Genomic DNA, 24,445 nt, shown 5'->3' with positions numbered 1-24,445 from the left:
AGAAGAGGTCAATGACCTTATTTATCAATTTCGTGTCAAATATCACTTGTATTAAAAAAATCTATATGGATAGGTATATGGAAAACATCATTTTCTCTTATATTCTTTCTCGGGTCTCAAACTGTGTTTGTGCAAATTTCATTCTTAAAATGGGTTTAATTAGTAGTTTATTAGGAATAGGAGTGAAACTTTTTTCACTGAAGAGATAGACAGACTTTAGACTAGAGATACTTTCGTAAAAAGAAATATTAATAGGAATAACAAGATTTCCTTTTATTATCGTTGGTTTAAATCTCAGGAAATACTTTGAATCATGTCTTTGTAGCACATATTCTTCCTTAGATCACAGAGCAAGTAATATAGTACCTTAGCTGCTACGAGGACTCGTATAAGTATAGAAATTGTTTTATAATATGAGACCCAATGCATATAAATTAAAAAAGGGCATCGCCGTCGTGGCATAAAGAAGATTTTATTACTTATGTGAAAATATGAGGATCCACATCACGCCTATTGTGCTACAAGGATATTTTGGAGCGAGAGGTTTCCCTAATTACGCTATGTCATTTTTCTTATCCTATTTCAATACCAATTCATCCAAAACATATTTTAGAATTTAATAAACATTCATGTTATAGAATAATAAAATATTTTTAAAACCTATAAGACCAATTTGCTTGTATCTACATCGATGTATAAAATTTAAAAACATCAAATGTCATTCAATATCAAAAGTGTGATGTGTAGTATTTTGTCAAATCGTGAGTCCTCGATAAATTTGATATTAATTGGCACATAAATGTATGTCTTTACAGAAATTATATAGAAATCTTATCCTCCAGAAAAAAACCTTTAAATTAATGTGATTGTATGCAGTGCTAGGGTTCAAAAGTTAGAGTTCAATATGATGGATGGAAATGATTTAGGGTCTGATACAAGAAGAGGTTTTGTATCGCAAGGATGGACGCGTATTTCACAGGTTTTTACTATTTAAGTCATATTTAAAGAAGAATCAATAATATCTTTAAATGATAGGTATTTCATTAAGAAATAGCTGTGACAAACAGATTCATAATAGCAAGTAGAAATGCTTTGCTGTACTTACTTCAGTAAGTTATAATTATTCAAGTTTTGGGACATTAAGAATTTTTAAATTATAGCTTATTGTTGTTGAGTAAATAGGCAATCGTATCATTACCTTCAAAGATACTTTGACATAGACTAAGCTAAGAGAACATTTTTATATACCCATGACACAAACATAAATGTAATAAAATTTTAATTAAAAAACGAATTAATTTATATATTACAGATTTATCAAGGGCTGTTAGATAAATGGACACCTCATACAAAAAGTAGATGGGCAGCAGCTATTCTACTTATATTAGTATTCATTCTCAGAGTATTCTTAAAACAAGTGAGTATTGTTGCAATTCTACATTAACATTCAACTTGTGTGGAAAATTTTATACACATTCTATTGTCTGTAACTGTCTGTCTCTTATTTGGATGTAATTTGGTATATAGATAGCTCGACCTGAGAAAATAAATTGGATAGGTTTTATTCCAGAAATCCCACGGGAACTTGAACTGTGTGGGTTCTTCTTTTACTATGTGGGTGAGGTCTTGGGCGGAAAGTTAGTAATTCATATAATATATACAGAGGAAATGTATTTTTTTTTGTTTCATAAATTATGTTATTTGATGTATGAAATGTACATAATAACACTACTCAATGTGTAATGTAATGAATTAGTCAATACAATGAATAAAAATTCCTAAATTAAATCCAACCACCAAAACATACTTAACACAGTCTGGTCAGTATACAGACTGAACACATAAGGACCTTGCATAACTTTGATGTTTATATTATGTTTTTTGTTTTTAGGGATGGTATATAGTCACCTATGCACTAGGAATCTATCATTTAAATTTATTTATTGCATTTTTGACACCAAAGATTGATCCAGCCATGGATTTTGATGGTAAGTTATTGTGTTATTAAATGCACCCCATAATTAAGCGGGCTTCTCAACTACCAGCCGCAGGGGCAATATTGGTTGTATGGCAGTTGGAGAAATAACTTCAGCTGTTCTCCAAATTGCACCTACTTACCTATACACATCACAATTAAGGAGCCAATTAAGGCCGTAATTGCAATATTGTCCCTGCTGCAGGTATGTGAGTAGCCCTCATTATTAGAGTATAACTCTGTTTCATCTATAATTCATTTGAAGTTTGGTGGATTTTTTATGAAGTATTTTAGATATCTGTAAAAATAAAGTTGTAAACAAAATTTTGAATTTAAATTTAAATTTTTTCAAATTATTCACACTTGCAAGACATATTTGGATGGCAGTTGATACATGATTTATCAATAAAATTATTTTATGCTTAGATAATAATGTATAGTTATGATTGTACTATACTGCTGCACTGTTTTAGAACGCTAATGAACATTAACTATTTAAAATAGCTTAATGATAATGAAGATATTTAAAGAAATTGTGTTAAACAAAGTTTACAGTCTAATGTTATTTTTTTCAGGAGATGATGAGAATGGTCCAGCTCTCCCGACAAGATCCACAGAAGAGTTTCGGCCATTTATCCGAAGATTGCCTGAGTTTAAATTTTGGCTATCTGTAACCAAAAGTACCATATTTGCCTTTGGATGCACATTCATTGATGCCTTTAATATACCAGTGTTCTGGCCTATTTTAGTAATGTATTTCATAACTCTATTTTGTATTACAATGAAGAGGCAAATCAAGGTGAGTTGTAATTTTGTTGATAAAATTATAATAATTCAATTTTTTTCTATCAAATTATGCATGAACCTAATGAAAACAGTTTTTTTTAATTACAATAAACTTATTATCTTTGTGCCAAATTGACGATGACAAAAAGTGAGATACATACATTAATTATTTTGTATGATAGATAATATAGATCAAGAGCCCACGACGGCCAGACATTCCTTTCTTTAATAAAGTTGAAAGTTTCTCTGTATATGTCTCCGATACAGATAAGAACGACTAGCGATTATCAAGTCTGGGTTGTGGTTACTTTGGCAGGAAACAGGTAGTAAGGGTGTATAAAATTGTACCTAACTTTCATTATAGTTTAAAAGCTAAATTTTATATATGTTATTTGGGGACCTATAAAAAGATGTTACCTTAAGAGCCAGACAGTTTTCATGGTTCTTACCAGGGATGTAACGGAGGTAGTTTTATCGGAACCGAAATCGGAATCGGAGTTTTCAAATTTGGTTTATCGGAATCGGAATCGAAATCGGAGGCAGGGTCAGTTTGTTTAAGGACAAATAAAACATGATTAATAGTCAATTCTTTTCATTTTTATTTTTTATTATAAAATAAAAAACAACTGTGAAAAAAAATTGGCATAATTCATAATGAACAAAAGATAAAATTAATGAATTTTAAGTTTAATTAAAATTAAAACCCAAAGTAGCGTGTTACATTTGGTGACATTACAATAAATGAACAATAGCTAAAGCAAATTAAATCAAAATGGACTCCAAAAGTAATGTATTGTACTTTATGAACAAAAGCTTTGATGCTTTGTAACAACTAACAAGTGAAAAAATAATTGATGATAGAGTGCACGTAGTGGGGGTCGGGGGATTCCCCGCGCGACATGTATGAACCTGTTCGGCACAGGCCGTCGCGCGCCGCCCGCTTTGTTTCGTTCGACCTCCGATTAACATCCGATACAAAAGTATCGGAACCGAAGTCGGAACCGAAAGTGTAATAATAATCGGAAGTTCCGACTTAACGGAACCGGAATCGAAGCTCCGTTACATCTCTGGTTCTTACATCTAGCCAGACACATTTAAAAAATAACTAACATATCATCAAATTCACATAACTACCTAAAAGCGTAACAAATATGAAATAACCCACTTAAGCTATTACTTATTATTACACTAATGTTATTACTTATCTTACTATTATACACTAATGTTATTACTTATCTTTTACGGGGACTTATGGTGATGGAATTTCACGTATCTCGATGACACAATAAAAAAGTCACCGGGATACGTGAAATTCCATCATCATAAGTCCTCGTAAAAGATAAGGAATAACTTTATTACTTATATATTATACTTTTATTTTTTTAATAATTATAGTTAACTATAGTAGAGCCATTTTAATAGGCAACATTTGACAGTTCAACAAAATTCAAGAACGTAACCTAGTAACGACGACATAGAATAACATGATATTTCGTTTTGTTAGAACTGCACATTTGCTTGACTTTTTTCAATTACGACTACATATTTATAATAACAATGACCGATACAAGTAATTTTAAGATTTCATTTTACTGATAAACCATTTTAAACATAATAAACAATTTCTGAATTGAAGAACTGACGTCACTACAATTTTGTGTCAATAAACCTTTTTTCTTTTTAAATACCAGAGACGTTACTCTAAAAATCGAAATCTGACATCTAGAATCGAATGCATTGATTACTTGTGAATAAAAATTATCATAAATCAATAACTTCGATTGACAAATGTTTCAAATCCGTATCGATTAATTCACTTTAATCGATGTTTTTAAGCAGGTTACCTCTCTTCGAAGATAAAATTGATAGACGTCAAATGTTGCCTATTAAATTGGCTCGACAATAATGTTTTTAGTGGGTTATTTCATATTTATTACGCTTTTAGGTAGTTATGTGAATTTGATGATATGTTAGTTATTTTTTAAATGTGTCTGGCTAGATGTAAGAACCATGAAAACTGTCTGGCTCTTAAGGTAACATCTTTTTATAGGTCCCCAAATAACATATATAAAATTTAGCTTTTAAACTATAATGAAAGTTAGGTACAATTTTATACACCCTTACTACCTGTTTCCTGCCAAAGTAACCACAACCCAGACTTGATAATCGCTAGTCGTTCTTATCTGTATAGGAGACATATACAGAGAAACTTTCAACTTTATTAAAGAAAGGAATGTCTGGCCGTCGTGGGCTCTTGATCTAATAGTATAGTTATTATCAATATCAAGAAAAATAAAAATGAGAAAATAGGTAACAACATAACTATCCCCATTAATATTCAATAATAAATAATATTATAAAAACGTAAGGAACTGTATGTCTATCTGTCTCTACTTCACGCCTTAACCACTGAACCGTTTTTTTTATGAATTTGAGTTGAGTTTGTGACCTGAGAAAGGACATAGGATAATTTTTATCCTGAAAATCCCATGGGAACGAGAAATATGCGAATTTTCCTTTGACTACGCGGGCGATTACGCGTGTGGAAAGCTAGTTTAATTTAAAAAAATTATTTCAATTATCAACTTCCAAATTACAAACGATTTTTAATAGAGTTGCACTCTCATCCAGTGCAGACTCCCATACATAAATAAATTCATATTAAAACATATCTAATGAATAATACATCTTATATAATCCTCATCTATTAAATTGTATCACTTATCATTTCAATGGGGTTGTAAATGATCAATTTATTAGATCCAGGTTGAAGCTATCAAAAGAGGCAGAAGTAAATGTGTTTTATTTTACAGCACATGATCAAGTACCGCTACTTGCCATTCACCCACAGCAAACCCAAATACAAAACGGTAGATTCAACAGTGACTGTGAACTGACGACGTGAATCCGAACTCCTCACACAGTGCCGCGAGTTGAGTTACTTGAAACTGTTGTATACCGACTTATGTTTATAGAAATACAGTTTATATTGTAATGTTTTTCATTTTTAATTTAATTATTAGTTTTATATACAGTGATTTATGGTTTATTTTAAAAGTCGAATATCATAGCTTAATATAGATAAATATATTAAACTAAGATTATCTTATGTGTTTGTAAATCAATGTTACTGTAATATTTTATTATAATTTTACGATGGAAAGAAGAATATTTTTAGCAAAATAATAAGAAATGAAAATATGCATTCCATTAAATTGAGTATTATTTTTAAAGATCTGCACATACTTTTAATATTTCATGTTGACTCATTATAGCATTTTATTAACTAGGTACGTAATATGTTGTTATTGCTTATTATAAAATAAATGGAAGTATTATGATTAGATTAAAAAATAACGAAGTCATCTAGACACGAAACGCCTAACGACGACACGAATGAATCATTACTTCGGGAAATTATAGATGAAATAATATCATCATTTATTATTAAATAAATAAGAGTTTGTTTGGATACATTAGAAACGATATTATTTTTTTATAATAGCATACTTAATATAAAAATATATATGGGCGGGGTTTCAAATCATGCGTAAATTAGATGCGGAGCAACAGTTTGACCTTTACATGCTCACCCTGCCCTATATATCTTTCCTGTACCTACATCTTTCCTGATTTTTTCATGTGTAAAACCGAAACAAGGAGGAATGATCGCCTGTTAAAAATAAAAATAATACATATAAGCTTTCGTTATCGATCGATTTTAAGAGTTTCCTAATTTTAATGTCGTATTTTGTGCTATTTTTAAAGTGAAACTTTTATTACATCGTCTCAAACTTTTTGGTCTGCGTAGAGCATGTCGCGTGTATCGCGGCTGCCGAGTAGGTATACCTACTCGGCAGCCGACCGTCACGCGACATGCGCTACACAAAGCAGTGTTCGGAACCGTTCGAACAGTTTCACTTTTACCGTGGTTTCATAAAACCACACAACATTTTTTATCCATCAAGTTCATTTTTATAAATTATACCAGTCCAATGATTTCAAGCAGAGGTAAGCATAAGGTAGGTACATATTTTGTAGTAGGTACCAATCACGTGTAGTTGTGATTCTATGACTTCTCTAAAAAGGCGTTAAATACTACAATTTACATTGTATAAATTCTTTACGTATTTTATTGATGGATTGAAACGCTAATGTAGTTTAAAAGTTCAAAATCGTCATCAAATTCCCTATAAATGTGGCACTCCTCAAACGAGCTCTCTGGCAAAATGGCTTGTGACCACAATTCGAATTTTCTCTCGAAACAGAGAAAGAGGTAGAATTCAATTCACGAATCGAATTCTACCTCTTTCTCTGTTTATAGCAGAGGGTTTGGTTAAATTAATACTTCACAGAGAATACTAGAAAGTTCTATTCTAGAGGTAACTTTTTAAATACCAATACTACCTACTACAATATACAACTTCTGTTTTAAATCATACGCCATAGCCGTATAAATATGTGTGTGCAGTATGCACCCCTATATTATGCACTATATGCTCGACTAACAAAATAATCCTTATTGTATATCTACATCGTAAGTCCAAGCGTAAGTCGGTTAGGTATACTTATTAGTTACTATGTAGGTAGTACCTATATTATAATAATTGCGGATGTCAATTTTTTTACAAAAAAAACAAATAGGTACATAACTATAATAATATTTTGTGCATTGAGAACAATAATTCGTAAGTTATAAGAATAAATTATTGAGTTGTTACAATTTGTACTTATTTCTTCTTCTGAACCAGATAATAATGCTGAAGTTCAAAATAGAAATAGGTAGAAAAACATTTTATTAGCCACCATGTACCGAAATGAAATGAGGATAAGATATTCTTTGACGACGACGACATCCAGGGGACCCAGGTAGTGAAAACAATAAAAATAAATAATTCATACAATATTACTACAAAAAAAGATAATCTAGGTAGGTATGTACCGCTTGCGGTCGCTTGCCAAGCGAATAAACCCTATTTAACGCTGTGTTATTTCTTTTAATTTTAAAAAAGATATTCGAAAATATTTAAAAGCTTACGGCAAAGGCCAACTGTAGCAGAGAACATGTACGTAAGAGCGTTTTCACATTATCCGATCCGATATCGGATATCGGAAGCCGATAGCCGATATCCGATATCGGAGGGAAGTAAAATGTATGAAATATGTGCCTGTCTTTCACATTGTCCGGTCCGATATCGGATATCGGAGCCGACACCGATATTCCCAGTGGCTATCGGACGATAATGTTCAGTGTTGCCAACTCAATTTTAGAAAAGGCAGTATACCAACAGCAAAAAAGCACTAGTTTGTGTATTTTCAGTCTTATGGGGCGCTCAATCTTTAAAAAAATTCTTTTCTTTTAACCTAAAACCCTTTCTATTAAAAGAAACCTTTTTTTATTAAGAAAACACACATTTAAGTATTTATAGGCATTAAAATACGATTTATACGGCAGGTATTTTTATTTGCCGTATTAAAATATACGACAATTGGCTGAACTGAAGTAAACAAAAATATATTGCGTTCTTAAATTCAAATATCTATCTTCGAAAACATTAGTGTCTATCATCTTTATTTTATTTCATTCGGCCTCGCTCCTCCTCCTACTCGGATGTTGGTGCTGTTTATTGTATTGTTGTCATTGAGTGCTTTGGTTTTAACCGACTTCAAAAAAAGGAGGAGATTTCACACCGATTTTATTTTTATTTTGAATTTACAACAAAGAATACAAAGTTTGAAAACTCTTAATTCTAAAATAATTGTTTATGACAAGAAAATAATTTATGTATCTTTACTTACAGGAAATTACAACAATCATATTACAAATATATTTGAACGAGTGACAATATTATTTTAGGATATTACAGTGTAATAAGAAAAAGAAAAGAAAATGTGAACAAAGATTGTATCACTTAATAAATTTATCATAGGTACTACATGAACTTTTATAAATGTATGTAGTGAAAAAATGACTAAATGACTAGGTACGTCTTGCTAAAAATACATAAATAATAGATTTTGAAAGGTATTTACTAATATGTATTACCATAGACAAATATAAATTATATTCGTCCATGGTACCTATTACTAAAACTATTAACTAATACTAGGTTGTAGTAGGTATTGATATAAATTTATTTAATTTATAATGTGTTAACATAAGTATATTATGTTATACAAATGACCGATATCAAAACTATTTAATAAATAGCACATCTAAATAATATGCAGTAATTTGTGATATCAAATCTTTTTTTACATTTTACTTTTCTTTTTTGAAGTTGTTTTTCTTTATCGTAGTTATTTTTAATGTACATGTACAACTATGATTTATAACATTTGATTTTTTTTAATTATACCTTTTTTTTTATCAACTGGCAATTATTTTAGTTTTCTCAAAAAATTTCTGGCAGCACTCATGATGATATCGGAACGATTTTATCGGACAATGTGAAAGGGCAAATTGTAACCGATATCGGATATCGGCTATCGGCGTCCGATATCCGATATCGGATCGGATAATGTGAAAACGCTCTAATAGTGGGTACACACGTACGCACATGCTCGATAAACTTGCTCGATCTCGAGCAAGTACGAATGTGTGTACCATGCAAGTCTCAAGACAAATGCTCGAATTCAATCCAACGACTTCGATTCGAGCAAGATTCAAACCTCCATAATTTTTGCTCGATGTTCGAAGCAATCTTGTTTGTACGTGTAGCTGCTACTTCGAGCATGTCAGTCGTGAGCGAGTGATTAATCGAAAAGGTTGTGCGTGCGCAGCTGAAATGTTGGACTTTCGAGCGTTTACTCGTGATTTTGTAGAACAATTTATAAACATGTATCGAGAAGAAGAGTGTTTATGGAAAACAACGTTAAAAGAGTACAGCGACAAGGGTAAAAGAAACGCTGCATATGATCGTTTCATTTTATTATGCAAAACGGTGGAACCAAACATTGCCAGAAATGGAGTGATAAAAAAAATTAACTCTCTAAGGGCATCTTGGAGGAGAGAGAAGAAAAAAATTTCCCACCAAACACAACAACGTATCGTCTATTGCTCGGAGAGTTTCAACGCACACTGAACATGATCTTCGCGCAAGCTTTTACGTGTAGACGCGAGTTCAAGCATGTCTGTGCTATAGCTTTGTTCGAAGAGACTTGCTCGACTAGCAAGTATGTACGTGTGTACCCACCATTAGGCTAGATAATATTTAAAACCGTTAGCAGGTACAAAAGAAGCAATAGCACGTGCATTAGAAGAGAATATCCACCACAGAACATAATATATAACTCAGGGGAGATATCCATAATCTTTCATAGGATGGACTTCCGTATATTCAATGTACTCTATGATGGACTTATTATGAAAAACACCAAGCGCGTGACATTGTATCGACAACTGCAGCAGTCATCAGTCATCGTTCTGAAGACTGAAATAATTTCATTCATCCTACAAGACAACATAAATGCATACATTTGGTACCTATTTCTATATAAGTATAAAAATCACTAGGTACTCTACGGTTAAACATGTTTCATGCTAACATTGTATTCATATTACGATTAATGATCGAAAATAAGCCTACTAAATCCATTACTTGGCTCAGCTAACAATACAAGATAAGATTTTCAAATATTTGAGAGAGATGTTTTGTCGCTCCGTTACATCTTTCCTATGATAACCACGATTGTTAGCGTTATCATACGTCGTCCAATGTAGTGTAGTATTTTTATCTTTAGCGGCTATTTATAACTCTAGGGTAATAATTGCTTTGCTAAACCGCGGTTAAATATACTTACATTCACATAATTATAGGATTGTTCTGCAATCTGATACTTTACTAAGATTTTGTTAAGGTCTACGCTTTAATTTGACAAAAAAAGAGCGTGTGTGGCGTGTGCCGAGAACATGTGTCAGAAGAGAAACTTCTTTGGCAGGATTAAAAGATACCAAAATCGTCGTCTTACTCCATGACGTGACGTTATTGCCATATGACGTGACCTTGAAATATTAGTCTCACCGCGCCGTAAGAAGTTCCACTTCAAAAAACTAAAGAATCATTACCTATATTTTTTACTAGCTGCGCCCCGCGGCTTTAACCACGCGCGTGATTAAATTTTTCCCTTTAATTCTGTATGTTACTGTGGGAATATCGGTAAAAAATAGTTACTTCTTATAATAACAGCTATCTGTCAGTGAAAGTCCCGTTAAAATCGGTCCAGCCGTTCCTGAGATTTGCCAGAACAAACAGACAAAATTTTTAAAAATTACTATTTTGGAATATGTACCTAAGTTACAGTGTATACATGAATACATCCATATGCATTTAGTAAAAATCGGTTAAGTATTATTTTTATATTTCACGTCCTAGAGTTCTATTTTCATTAAGTAAATACTTTTAAGAAATATTCCAAATAAAATTAATAGTTGTAATGGAATTTCCATATAAAACCATCCTTCTTATGTATGTTTTTATTCTCCAAGTAATTATAGGTAGGTTTTTTTATTATTTATTTTACACATTGTTAATGATTTAAAATTTAATTAACATAGGTATAATAATAATTAAACAAGATTCAATCTCTCTTGACCCACTTTAGGGTCTCAAAAATAGTGTCCAAATGGTAAATATCTACAATCTACATACAGCTGCAGCGTATGAAAGAGTAGAGAGAGACTACCTATAAACTAAGCCCATGTAAAACAATAGTATTATACCTCAATATATATAACTGTTATTCGGTACCAACCAACCTACCTATTTTAAAAAGACAAAAGTGTACCTACGCTGAATTTAGTTGTTGAACTCATCCGCGGCTCATTCGTTCTTTTCCCGCCTCATTTCATATTCATGTGCTATAAATTACAATGATTACTTCATGCTGCTATAAATACTTCTACACCTTTACAATAATTGTAATGTTACTACAGCAACGTTTGAAAGTAAGGTATTTGAGGTAAGGTAGGTTACAATTACAAAATACCTACGCAAAGAAAATTTTACATACATTTCATGAAAGTGAGTCATTGTTGTATTAAGCTGTTTACGATGTTTAACGACTATAATAAAAATAAAAAAATATTTACCTATTTAATAAACTGAGATATTGCAATTTTTAATTACATTACATGCCTATTACCTAGGACCTAGGTATCTCTACAGTATTGTGTATGGTTGCCTGGAAGAGATGGCTACTAAAGCCATAAGTCCGCCAATTGAGCTTGTCTCTCTCATTTGTGGATGTATAGGTCTACCAGAATCTGATGGCATATTTATATTTAAAAAATACGGGATTTTCATGTGGCAACTTTATTTGACAACTATCAAATTGGTTGTCAAATTATTTGTGTTGATGATTAATTTTTAGGATTTTGTCTTCAAAATCTTCGAAATGTCGATAAAACCGCTGCGATCACAAGCAAGAGGTGTTGTTTACAATGTGCATAGAAAAATATTCGATGGAGAAGGGTCAAACACATCACAGTTTTCAATTTTAAAGCGCGTGAAAGATTTTATTGCTAAGTTGGACTTACCCGTTTTGATACTTTAATTTAAAAATGTTATAATTAATAGGTAACTATAATATTGTTTGTACTTTGTTGATTAAAATATAATTTTATGAAAACTTATTACAGGAGTTTCCAATTCGGCTATTTGTCAAGTCCAAGGTGTACAAGTCAATTTTATAATGTGTTAATACTTACGAAAATAAACATGATTTTATTTTATTACTAGATTTCCGCCCGCGGCTTCGCCCGCGTTTTCAAAGGAAAACCCGCATAGTTCCCGTTCCCGTGGGATTTCCGGGATAAAACCTATCCTATGTGTTAATCCGAGTTACCCTCTATATGTGTGCTAAATTTCATTGTAATCGGTTCAGTAGTTTTTACGTGAAAGAGTAACAAACATCCATACATCCATACATCCATACATCCATACAAACTTTCGCCTTTATAATAGTATTAAGATTAAGATTAAGATTGTTTTATTTTATAAAAAATGTTGTGTGGTTTTATGAAACCACGGTAAAAGTGAAACTGTTCGAACGGTTCTGAACACCACAGTATTACTTTACTCTATGCCGAACACTGCTTTGTGTAGCGCATGTCGCGTGACGGTCGGGTGCCGAGTAGGTTGTACCTACTCGGCAGCCGCGATACACGCGACATGCGCTACACAGACTAAAAAGTTTGAGACGATGTAATAAAAGTTTCACTTTAAAAATTATAAACAATCGTTAAATATAGTAAATAAGTTTTGATCTGCATTATCATTATATCCATATTTTCACATGCCATAATTATATATATTCAAATATAGGTATTTAGAAAAGTAATATGTACATTATACATGTAATAAGTACCTATATAATAATACGTGGATATCTCATTAATAAATACAGTATTATCCACTTGTGTAATGTGACTAATGATATTGAGGACAAAATAAAAAATACGCAGTATCAAGATCGTTCAGTCCATTTTCCCTGGGGTTGCACACTCTAAATTTTGATTTCCCTAATTGCCATCAGATTCTAGTTTACCTATATGTCTTTTTCCTATTATATTTGTAATGGTGTACATTTATATAAGCGTTTTCATTTCATTCATTCATTCATTCAGTATTAAGACAATCTTCCAAGTTTAGTTATATTGAAATGATATTATTCAATATTACCTATTTTAGGGCGTATTCAGAAAGAAAGCTTGAAACTTATAAGCGCTTATATAGTTTCAAGCTTTCTTTCTGAATACGCCCTTAGGAATAAAATGATTATTTTGTCATTAAGTCATGATTTTTCAATGTTATAAAATTTAACAAAAAGCCGTGACAATCAAACATATTATACTTATGGGGGTAGAAAATAAAATGTTATAAAAAGAAGAAACACTATTGCTGTTCGCAGTTCAAGGTCACATTTAACGTGAATGTAAATTTAGCTAAAAACTTCTTTATTTTAAATAGTTTTAGTTCTTCATAACTTAATTTACCCTTTTACCTGAATTCTTTACACAATTATTTACGTTCTAATAATCAATAAAAATACAAATATTTTAAGTGCAGCTCTCAAGTTACCGAATATCTAATTTAAATTTTGATATTAACTCAAAAGGGCCATAATTTTTTGTAAGAAAGCAGTATGTTAGATTTATTTACTTAAATTATTTTCGTATAAATAACATTTTAATTTGACCTAGATAAGCTTTTATGAAATGGCAACATTGATTCTATTGCAAAAATACTGGCAACAACACCTACCTGATTTTGCCAGTGTTACTACCTATTTCAGTGATATGTTCAAAAGTAATAAAACGCGCTCGATATCCCTGTTTATTTTATTGACCACTCGCCAGATGTTTGCGCATTGTTTTTCAGTGCGCAGTAGTTTCTCTCTCGTGAAATCGGGATTCTGATTTAGTATTATATCTATTCTGCCATTTTGAAAATAGTGGCGTGTATGGATTAGACCTAGTGTTTTTTATGTGACAAATATGTCCGGGAGCAATGAAAAAGTTTCGACTACGCAGCGTATGATCCAAAGTGTTGCTTTCCCTCCCAGCCATAAGCTCACTGTATCTGAAGTATTCGATGAGAAAACTGGGAAACCTCTACCAGATGTACTGAAGCAACATTTTATCTTAGAGGGTAGGATTGAGGAAAATGCGGCTTTACGAATTATTCAAGATGGTGCCACCCTTTTGCGATCAGAAAAAACTATGATCGAAATTGATTCACCGGTGACCGTGTGCGGGGACGTCCATGGCCAGTTTTACGATTTGATGAAATTATTCGAAGTGGGAGGTTCTCCTTCATGCACCAAGTATTTATTCTTAGGTGATTATGTCGATCGAGGTTATTTTAGTATAGAATGTGTGCTCTACCTTTGGGCTTTGAAATTATGTTACCCGAAGACATTATTTCTGTTACGCGGCAATCACGAGTGTCGACACTTGACAGAATATTTTACCTTCAAACAAGAATGTAAAATCAAGTACTCAGAAAAGGTGTACGATGCTTGTATGGAGGCTTTCGATTGCTTACCTCTTGCTGCTCTTATGAACCAGCAGTTCCTATGTGTACATGGAGGCCTATCTCCAGAAATCAACAGCTTAGACGATATTCGTAAACTAGATAGATTCAAAGAACCACCTGCATTTGGAGCTATGTGTGATTTGCTGTGGTCAGATCCTTTGGAGGATTTTGGAAATGAGAAAAATGCTGAACATTTTTCGCACAACTCTGTGAGAGGTTGTTCATATTTCTATAGCTATGCTGCTTGTTGTGATTTTCTCCAAAGAAATAATTTATTATCTATCATCCGTGCACATGAAGCCCAAGATGCTGGCTACCGAATGTATCGTAAAAGCCAAACAACTGGCTTTCCAAGTCTTATCACCATTTTCTCTGCTCCTAACTACTTGGATGTTTACAATAACAAAGCTGCTGTTCTCAAGTATGAGAATAATGTCATGAACATCAGGCAATTTAACTGCTCACCTCATCCATATTGGTTACCCAACTTTATGGATGTTTTTACCTGGTCTCTTCCATTTGTTGGTGAGAAAGTTACAGAAATGCTGGTCAATGTCTTAAATATTTGTTCTGATGATGAGCTTATGACAGAAGGTGATGATGCATTGGAGGAAGCTAATCTCAGGAAAGAAGTCATACGTAACAAAATTCGTGCCATTGGAAAGATGGCTCATGTGTTCTCTGTGCTACGTGAAGAAAGTGAATCTGTACTCCAGCTTAAAGGGCTCACACCTACTGGTGCATTACCTCTTGGAGCCCTATCAGGAGGAAAAACTTCATTAAAGAATGCTCTACAGGGCTTCTCTCCTAACCACAAGATTACCTCTTTTGCTGAGGCTAAAGGGTTGGATGCCATTAATGAGCGTATGCCACCGCGGCGTGACGGTCAGCGCACACCAGAAGTACAGGACAAGAAACCACATGTTAACAGCAATGCACACTCGTGAAGTGCTCCTTGATGCTTCTCTTCGATCCGTACTTGTTTGTCCACAATAGGAGTGGTGGTGAAATATGTGTGAAGGAGACTTAAGCTTTGGAATGATATTTCACTTTCATGATAACTAGGTGGATTTGAAGGGAATTGTCATAGATACTAAACATTTAAAAATTTGGATTTAACTTTTTTTCAATAGATAAAATTAAAATTTCTCTTAAGATATTATCTTTCGATATTTAAAATATATCAGATCTGCAGGCAACAAATTTGTTTAGTCAATTAAATAATAAGGTTGCACATTTATTTATAATGCGCTGCACTGTTTAATTTTTGGTAATGTAATTTTAAATTTTTCATATGAAAAAAAGACATGATATTGTAATATAAATTTATTCAGATTATCTTCTTATATTCTACATTGTTATCTACATTAGTGAAAATTAGACATGTCTATAATTTTCAAAGCATAATTAGCTGTGATATTAAGCGAAGATCAATGTATTATTTAATAGCAATTTGCTAGGGGAGTACAGGCATGTTCATTGGCTAATCATGCATTGAAATTGTAAAGTAAGTGGTGAAGTTCTCAGCTTGGGCGTGTCTTTATAATCTATTAAGTAATAAATAATTATGTACTATAGTGTTCAGCACATGGTGTATTGTTGCCGAACGTGTGTGCTGTGTAAATATGCCTTGTGCGTACACACACGTTATTGCAGCTTTAACACTTGAGATAAATATTACTCTCTTTAATATCTTTGCTACAAGTTGTACTTAATTGTATTTTATTGTACAAAATATATTAAATTACTATCTAAAATATACTTAAATTAATTTATATTTGGATGTATGCTGGCTCCTTGTTGCCTGCATGCAGCTGAACTTGTATGCTGGAACATCACATATTAAAGTTTCTTAGTCATAATGTTTCGGTATATAAGATGTAGCGGCTAGTCTAATTGCAGATTTTCTTACAGCTTCTATTTAATATTTCACTTAATTATTAATAATTATAAAGGTTTAATGACCTATGCACTGTTGGAAAATCTCTTTTGGTCTGCCAAATATTCTTGATGCAATAAGTTAACATTGTGAATACTACAAGTGGCTTACATAACTTTCAAAGTCAGTTACTAAGTATTTTATCTCAATTTGGTGTGTAGTCCTTCATATGTTTCTGTACTTTTAAATAAATTCTACCTATGTAAAACTAACAATATATTTAATTTTATTTTGTACTAATCATGGGAAGTGTTGTTTTATCCTTATAAAATATATTAACATTGAGCTCCATTAAAGTATAGTTTCAATGTCCCATTGATTTATTGAAAGATTAAGGCATGAAGGTTACGACATTCACACAAATATTATACCGTCCTTTGGTACTTATTTTATAGAATTCAAAGCGAATGAACAATGCCGCAATGGTCGCTTGTCGCAATATTATAATTGTAACGTGAGTAAAAACTAATTATTGTTACACAATTTGAAATATTCTTAGTTTTTGATGTTTTACCCTACTTACTTACAAAAAAATGTCTTGTAACATGCGATCAGCATTGCAGGCTAAAAAATTATTTTACTAAAGTTATACAAGAATTTGAAGTAGTTATTTGACACAGTATGCAACACAAACACACGCATATAAATCTGTGTTATTTTCTATCAGAAAGGAAGGATTTTACAAATAACATAATATCTACCTACTTATTAATTATTTATTTTTGTGTCATGTAGGTACCTATAATACCAACTGTTTCTTCAACCATATTATAATAACATGATCCGGTAGATTAAATGATCCATTCTATTCCTAAAAGACTTGGTTCTATAAATACAGAAATAACGCAGATACACTTATGTAAATAAAATAATTAAGTGAGTGTGACACATTCGCTTACAGAATATATTATTCCGTTGCCTTCATACGCATTACGCATATTTTCAGTTATATCTTCGACTTATGCAATAGCAATAATAATCTATTCCATTCATATGCACAGTGAACGATAGATTGATAATAAATTCTGAAAAATTCAATACATAGGTACTCATCAATAAATGGGATTAAGTTTACTTATATATAATTAAAATCTGCCTAATTTATTTCTAAAAATGTCAAAATGGTTTAATATTTTTTATGATTGAGTTGCAAACATTATAATATTAAGCAGAACTAGCTCTCCACCCGAGACAATGCGCTTTATTACCTACTCTTCTAGCTGTTATTGCGGTAAGAGTTATGATTATTATCGTTCTTCGTGATCTTATTTATCTCGATTCAATAATAATAATGTAGGTATCTAAGTTTTCTTACCGTGACGACGGAACTTGCATACATAGGTACCTACTTACCTACCTTCTTAATCTATTGATCTAATCAAACCTTTAAGGCGTTACCCGGCAATTTCGACTATGTTCAACCTCTATAAAGTCTGGTACAACATAAAGCACAATACCGAAAAAAATATATAAAATAGCATGGTCTTTGATCTTTAATTGCTCGCGAGGACTTTTTTCCAAAGTTAATAGATTTCTAGAAAAAAAATGTGCCGTGGTCATCGATTTTTCCGCAAATACTCTATAAACTTCGTAACCTGCTGACTTAGAGCTCTGAAAATTTTATGTTTAATAAATTATCAGTTACACAACAGTAGGCCTGACGAGGATATTTTGTTTCACTGATTAGTATCTTTTTAAATACAAAATGCGAGGAAAAAAGAAGGTGCAGCGGGAGAGGTTTGAGATCCGTCAAGTATGGTCAAGGTTATTAGCGCATGTAAAAGCCTTAACTACTTATTTTATTAACGGATCCGGCAAACGTTGTTTTGCCATACTCTCAGACCTCAATATGCACACAAAATTTCATGAGAATCGGTCCAGCCATTTCGGAGGAGTATGGTAACAAGCATAAAAAAATAAGATAATCACACTAGCTGTCCCGGCAAACGTTTTCTGACTTACTCTTATCATTTAGGGGTATAAAAAATAGATTTTGGTCTATTCTCAGTTCTACCAATAGGCTTACAAAATTTTATGAGAATCGGTCCAGTCGCTTCGAAGGAATATGGACTGAGGTAACTAACATTGTGACACGAGAATTTTATACATATTTAAATAAGAGATAAAGCTGTGTTTGTTTGAATGCGATCATCTCAGAACTGGACCAATTTCAAATAATCTTCAGCGTTGGATACGTATGTACGTGGTGTGCACAATCCCTGGGACTAGTCGCGGCGCGGCGGACCACTAGTTCGCCTGGTCAGCAGAAGAAAAAGAATCATACTTGATCTCTGATGTAAAAAACGGTAAATAAATCCAATTTAAAATTTGAAACTCTATGTGTGTGACAAAATCATGAAAATGGTTCAACAGTTTTTGCGTGAAGGAGTTAAGTACAAACAAATATACAAACTTTCGCATTTATAATATTATTAGGATAATAATCTATACCTATACATAAAAATGAAACCCGTTTCGCGTTGTCACGGCATCACGTGTGAACGGGTGGACCGATTTCGATAATTCTTTTTTTATTATATTCCTTGTAGTATGAGGATGGTTCTTATGTAGAGAAAACGTAAATATTATGTACCACGGGCGAAGCCGGGGCGGACCGCTAGTAATTTATTTATTTTGTCGTGTTAGTCTCTTGTTATAATTAATTTGTTTTTCTGTATACACTGCAGTGCGCTTTTTATCTCTGGGAAACATACGTCTAATAAAAACAAACGTAAATTATAACAAAGTTTTATTTTGAATCAAATAGATATAACTTTTTACACACATATCGCATATCAATATCATGCAATTGACGTACAGTATTTTCTTCATACTCTTGAGGCGAAGCAGAGTAATAATTTTTCATACATTTTTTGTCATTTGTACATATACAAAAGTTTGGTTTACACTCACGGTTTTTATTATTGTTACAATGAGTACTGCTAAATTTATCACAAATAGTGCTTTTATTGTCAATTGGGCATGTCAATATTAAATTAGCACTAGGATAAATAATGAAAGCAAATAATGTCAATGCTACCAGACATTGTATTGGAACTGCTGTTGACCAATATTTTTGGGGGAAGTAGTAAATATTTAAATGATATAAGTATTGATCTGGAATTATAGCCCATACACAATAGACAGTTAAAAATGTTTTACTAAACAAATACATAAAAAAGCCATATAATGATCTTGCAGGGGTTGGTGCTGGTGTATGTTCTGGCATCTTGTCTGTCTATTAGTAACCATTGAACATGCCCATAGTTTTTGTCACTAAAATTAAATTTTGGAGAAATCCATTCACTGTTACCCGTAATCTTTTAAAGTCACTGCTTTCAAAATTTCTGTAAATATTAAGAAATATTTCTGTAAGTATCACAATATTGATATTAAATTTTAAGCCCATTCATACCTTTTAAGTAGGTAATTATTTTTACTTGTTTATAAAATAAAGTTTATACTTACACAATGAGATTGGCTTTATCAGTAGAAATATTTCGTTCTACACCTTTTAATTCCTTATCTACATTCAATACTTCATAAGCCAATTGTGCATCATCAGAAGTCGGGAATGGTATAGTTAAATACCTTTAATAAAAAGGAATATAGTGTAAGGTCATAATTATACACTATACTTGTTCTTAAAATATATTACATAAATTTAAACAATAAGGAGCTTAATAGATATAAAGTATGAAGTATTTGTCAAAATTTTAAATGAATATGTTTTAGAAAGGTTTTAGATAATATATGTAGTATTTTTGGTTAGTTTATAGTGTGTGAGCAAAACTAAAACTATAAAAGTTACTTACACTTTTTTATTTTTTTCTGCCATAACTAGTACATATTTTATTGAACTTAATAAGTATATTTATTTCCTATTTCTATGGACTGTTTTAATATCAAAATAAATATTATGATTATTGTACTCTGTCTAATACCTGTGCTAATACTAATTGATGCTTTCTCATAAAACTTCTTACAATTCGACTTATAGTACAAAAGTAAAATGAATAATTTTTTTCTGATTCAATTCTCCTAAATAAATTATGAACTTAATTTCTAAAATATTGGGTTCACAAATCACACTACAATGAACAAATCTTGCTACAATCAAATGACATTGTTGGTAGGTAACCGAAATCCGAATCCGAAATCGCAATGACATTGGACGTCAAATTGACACCTATGATAGTCTATTCATTGCAAGAATATGTATTGTAGTGCAATTCATGCAATTACTTGCTCTGTGGACTAGTGCGCTTACTTACAAAATTTTATCGACTCCGGACTCGTGATTCAAACCATCACTTCTGAATTTCGGATGCTATATACTTATAGGGCGGCTGCACATTGTAAGAATTTTTCTGTCAGAAAATTTCTGACGCCCGTCGGACGCGCTCTTTTCATATATTTTGGCTGTTTTCCAATTACAGAGCATAATGCGACTCAGTGGCGCACAATGCCGAATTATGCTGATGCTTATTATAATTATAATTGGAACGTGAAACGCACCAGCAGGTTGCGCTAAGTTCAGTGTTGAAAAAAAAATATTCATAGAGTAAGCAATAACCTCATTAATGTGTAAATAAAGTGGTATTCATAATAATTGGTTAAAAATATTTACGGTTATTTTAAGTAATTTGGATTTTGATTATTTCATTAACATTTTTTTCAATGTTTGTACCTTCATCCATACTTATATTTATTTTTTTAACACAATTTGAATTAACTTTGATTATTTCGAAAAAACTACATTGAAACGAAAGCTTTAAATTTTTTTCCAACAATTAATAATTACTAACGATAAATCGATTGCACGCATCAATTCACGCGCGTTACTTTTAAGAGTGCTCGATTGTGCGAAGCGTTGCTGTAGTTGGAACATTCAACGTTAAGCATTATGCCCTTAGATCATTAAGTAATGGATGGAGTACGCTGGCAAATGTTCTAACTAAACTTTCTGCTGATTTTGGTGCGGGGAGGGTAACTCACACTGATGAAACACAATGAAACACAATCACACATTCACAAAAATAATTTGTGTAAACGAAAGTCGTAAAAATTTACGACCTTTTAAGCGACGAGTTTTTAAATTCAACTCTATCACCAAGTTTATAAAGATTAAATTTGTATTTCATTCCAAGATAGTCTCGTGGGGTGCGGTTCAATATCGCGTTCTAAATTCAACTTTATCACTTAGGTCATAAAGATTAAATTTGTATTTCTTTACAAGATAGTCTCGTAAGGAATGCGGTTCATTATCGCGTTTTAAATTCAACTTTATCTCTTAGTTCATAAAGATTAAATTTGTATATTTTCTTTCCATGATAGTCTCGTGGGGCCGCATCAATGATCGAGTAAACATGACTCGATTATTTGTCTTGATCATATCGCTAAACGATACATCGACGATTATTAGAAATTGTATTTAATTAGAAATGTATGTTAAAAAAAAAATATACACAAATGAAAGGTTATTCCATCTTTTTTAATATTCGACATGTTTGAATTGCTTCTGCAAGACTTGACCGTACAAAACGGCATTTTTAGCGGAGCACTCGCAGACGTCCTTTCGATGTTTAACGAATACACAGAGTGTTTGTAATCGATTACGCAAGTAGTTTTTATGAAAGCATAAGATTTTTCGATTCGAATAATCTTATACCTCGGCAAAAGGGGAAACGCCTGCGAGTGTTATCCATTACTTAATGATCTAAGATTATGCCGCACAATGCGCTCTAGTGCTGTAATTGGAAAACACGGTTTGTTATAGTTAAGGACCCCGCATACTATCAGAATTCTGACGTGTCTGACGTCCGCTTCGATGAGCTGTGCTGATGAGTGCCGGATGCAAACGATCGGACGTCAGAATTTTTTTGATCAGAAATTCGGAAGGGATTCGGATCAGAAATTCGGAATTCTCCATACATTAAATTTGTGTAGACCCCGAACATCTGTCAGAAATTTCCATCAGATATTGAACGTGTATTGAACGGACGCCGTGGAGGATGCACGCGTTTACTTCGCACGGCAAGACAAGATGACAGAAATGGAAGATTTGATAACGGAAATTGAAAAACGAAAAATAATTGATCATCGAATTTAGGTATTACATGTTTCATGTGAAATTGGCTGTCATGAAATCTTCTGCAATTGAGTGGATAAACCCAGTATAGACGTTTTATTTTATTTTTATTAACTTAGTAGAACAGTAACGTAAATACATACAAAAATAATAAGTAACCGATCGTCATCCATTTTGTTACTTTTTTAAACCCAAGACTATACCTACTATGCTGCCGGCCAACCGCGAACTAAACTCATACTTGCCGGAAGGAAATTTCTGACAAGTGTGCGGTGTGGTGTCGACGGGCGTCCGAAATTTTCTGACAGAAAAATACTTACATTGTGCGGCCGGCCTAAAACATCCTGTAGTCGATGGTGTCTCCGGTATTCTTATTACCAAATGCTAAATGTTGCATTGAATAAAAGATGCTCAACATAGAAATCTAAATAACAAGACACATAGAAGTGCTATTATGTCATAATTAGTATGAAAACCACTGTCGCCAAAATCCACACATTTAAAACGATATCTAGACAGTTCACACAAGTAAACTATGCCTTTTATTGGACAGCTTCATTTTAATGAAAACTAACATAAATAATAAATTTCGCATTTTAATATGTACCCTAAATCACGACTTTACGGTTTATTTTAGTATAACATCCCTAGGTACGTAAGATGTTTTGTTTCCTTTTGCTTAGAAACTTCAAATACGAAAAAGTTCGGCTACTCGACAACAGAGGGCGTTAATTTTTGATAGATATAACTTTTAACCTCAACGCATAGAAATAAGGTTGAAATTTCATTAACGTTCATTCAACGCTTTAGTGATGTAAGACTTCATCAGCCTTGTTATCGATAGTTAAGTGATAGTTAACAAGTAAGAAATATATAGTTGTTGATTTTAATACAGTGGTAGGCTCATCTCGTGGGCCCACGGCAGACTGTAGGTACATATAGGTATAAGAAATAAAAACATGTTATGTACTTAAATATTTATTTATCTATATATACAAACTAGTATATACAAATAATAAAACAGTGTCTGTACATTATATATTAAAAAAAATGGAGGGGGTTTAGAAACTGAGAGTTTAAATTTGAAAATCTCGAACACCTGATGCAGAACCGCGCCAGACCACCAAAAATTATAAGAGTTATAACAATTACTTAATGTACGTCTTTTTGTTGTGACATTGAAATCATCTTCTTTGAAATGTTTTTAACATATCCTACTATAGCCTGTAGGGAACCAATTTCTTTTCCCAGTCGCGGATATCCATTCGTCCTTAATGTCAGGACGGCGTTGTGGAAATCTACAAAGAATATATTTAACATAAAATAGTTTTGTCAACCTAAGCGAAGAATGTCCTTTATTGTATATTTAATTAATGTGATTCTGTATCGACAGTAAAATTGTCCGAAAATGATTGTATCGATGTACTTAGTTTAAAAAGTTATATATCAGTTATAAAAATAAAATATAATTCAAATTAAAATATAATCCAATTATTCCATCAGTCGTCATATTACGCAAAAAAACATCGTATTACGATATCGAAAAATTTTAACACATCACATCACTAGCTTGCGACTATTTACTCTTTATCGTTAACAATGCAGTACATTGCTTC

General features: G+C 32.3%; 3 protein-coding genes across 4 annotated transcripts in view; 2 read left to right on the top strand and 1 right to left on the bottom strand.

The window, feature by feature from the left end:
* PIG-P (phosphatidylinositol glycan anchor biosynthesis class P) overlaps window positions 1–20,858 on the bottom strand; it is a 271,287-nt gene extending 250,429 nt beyond the window's left edge. The window contains exons 1-3 of one of the 2 annotated variants that reach the window (XM_089698679.1): window positions 20,554–20,858; window positions 20,207–20,329; window positions 19,482–20,085 (exon numbers count right to left, since the gene is read on the bottom strand). In XM_089698679.1, the coding sequence (XP_089554805.1) occupies window positions 19,488–19,967 (480 nt within the window). In that variant the 5' untranslated portion in view covers window positions 19,968–20,085; window positions 20,207–20,329; window positions 20,554–20,858 and the 3' untranslated portion in view covers window positions 19,482–19,487. Of the gene's footprint in view, window positions 1–19,470; window positions 20,086–20,206; window positions 20,330–20,553 lie in introns of those variants that run through there. The other variant, XM_089698678.1, reaches the window with a different exon arrangement.
* Window positions 728–5,760, top strand: LOC149485922 (protein RER1). The gene is made up of 5 exons (XM_089698674.1): window positions 728–979; window positions 1,313–1,417; window positions 1,892–1,988; window positions 2,551–2,774; window positions 5,575–5,760. The coding sequence occupies exons 1-5, from the start codon at window positions 905–907 to the stop codon at window positions 5,656–5,658; spliced, it is 585 nt and encodes a 194-aa protein (XP_089554800.1). The 5' UTR covers window positions 728–904; the 3' UTR covers window positions 5,659–5,760.
* Window positions 14,011–17,034, top strand: LOC149485921 (serine/threonine-protein phosphatase 2B catalytic subunit 3-like). Its single transcript, XM_089699257.1, has one exon. It carries the CDS (start codon window positions 14,259–14,261, stop codon window positions 15,744–15,746), a length of 1,488 nt encoding a protein of 495 aa, XP_089555383.1. The 5' UTR covers window positions 14,011–14,258; the 3' UTR covers window positions 15,747–17,034.
* Window positions 20,859–24,445: the final 3,587 nt, after the last annotated feature.

Source organism: Colias philodice, chromosome 9, assembly GCF_061535455.1.
Source record: "Colias philodice isolate Cphi_HAF_F1 chromosome 9, ilColPhil1 Martin Lab GWU primary, whole genome shotgun sequence".
NCBI lineage: Eukaryota > Metazoa > Arthropoda > Insecta > Lepidoptera > Pieridae > Colias > Colias philodice.
This window is presented reverse-complemented; position numbering and strand designations above follow the sequence as displayed.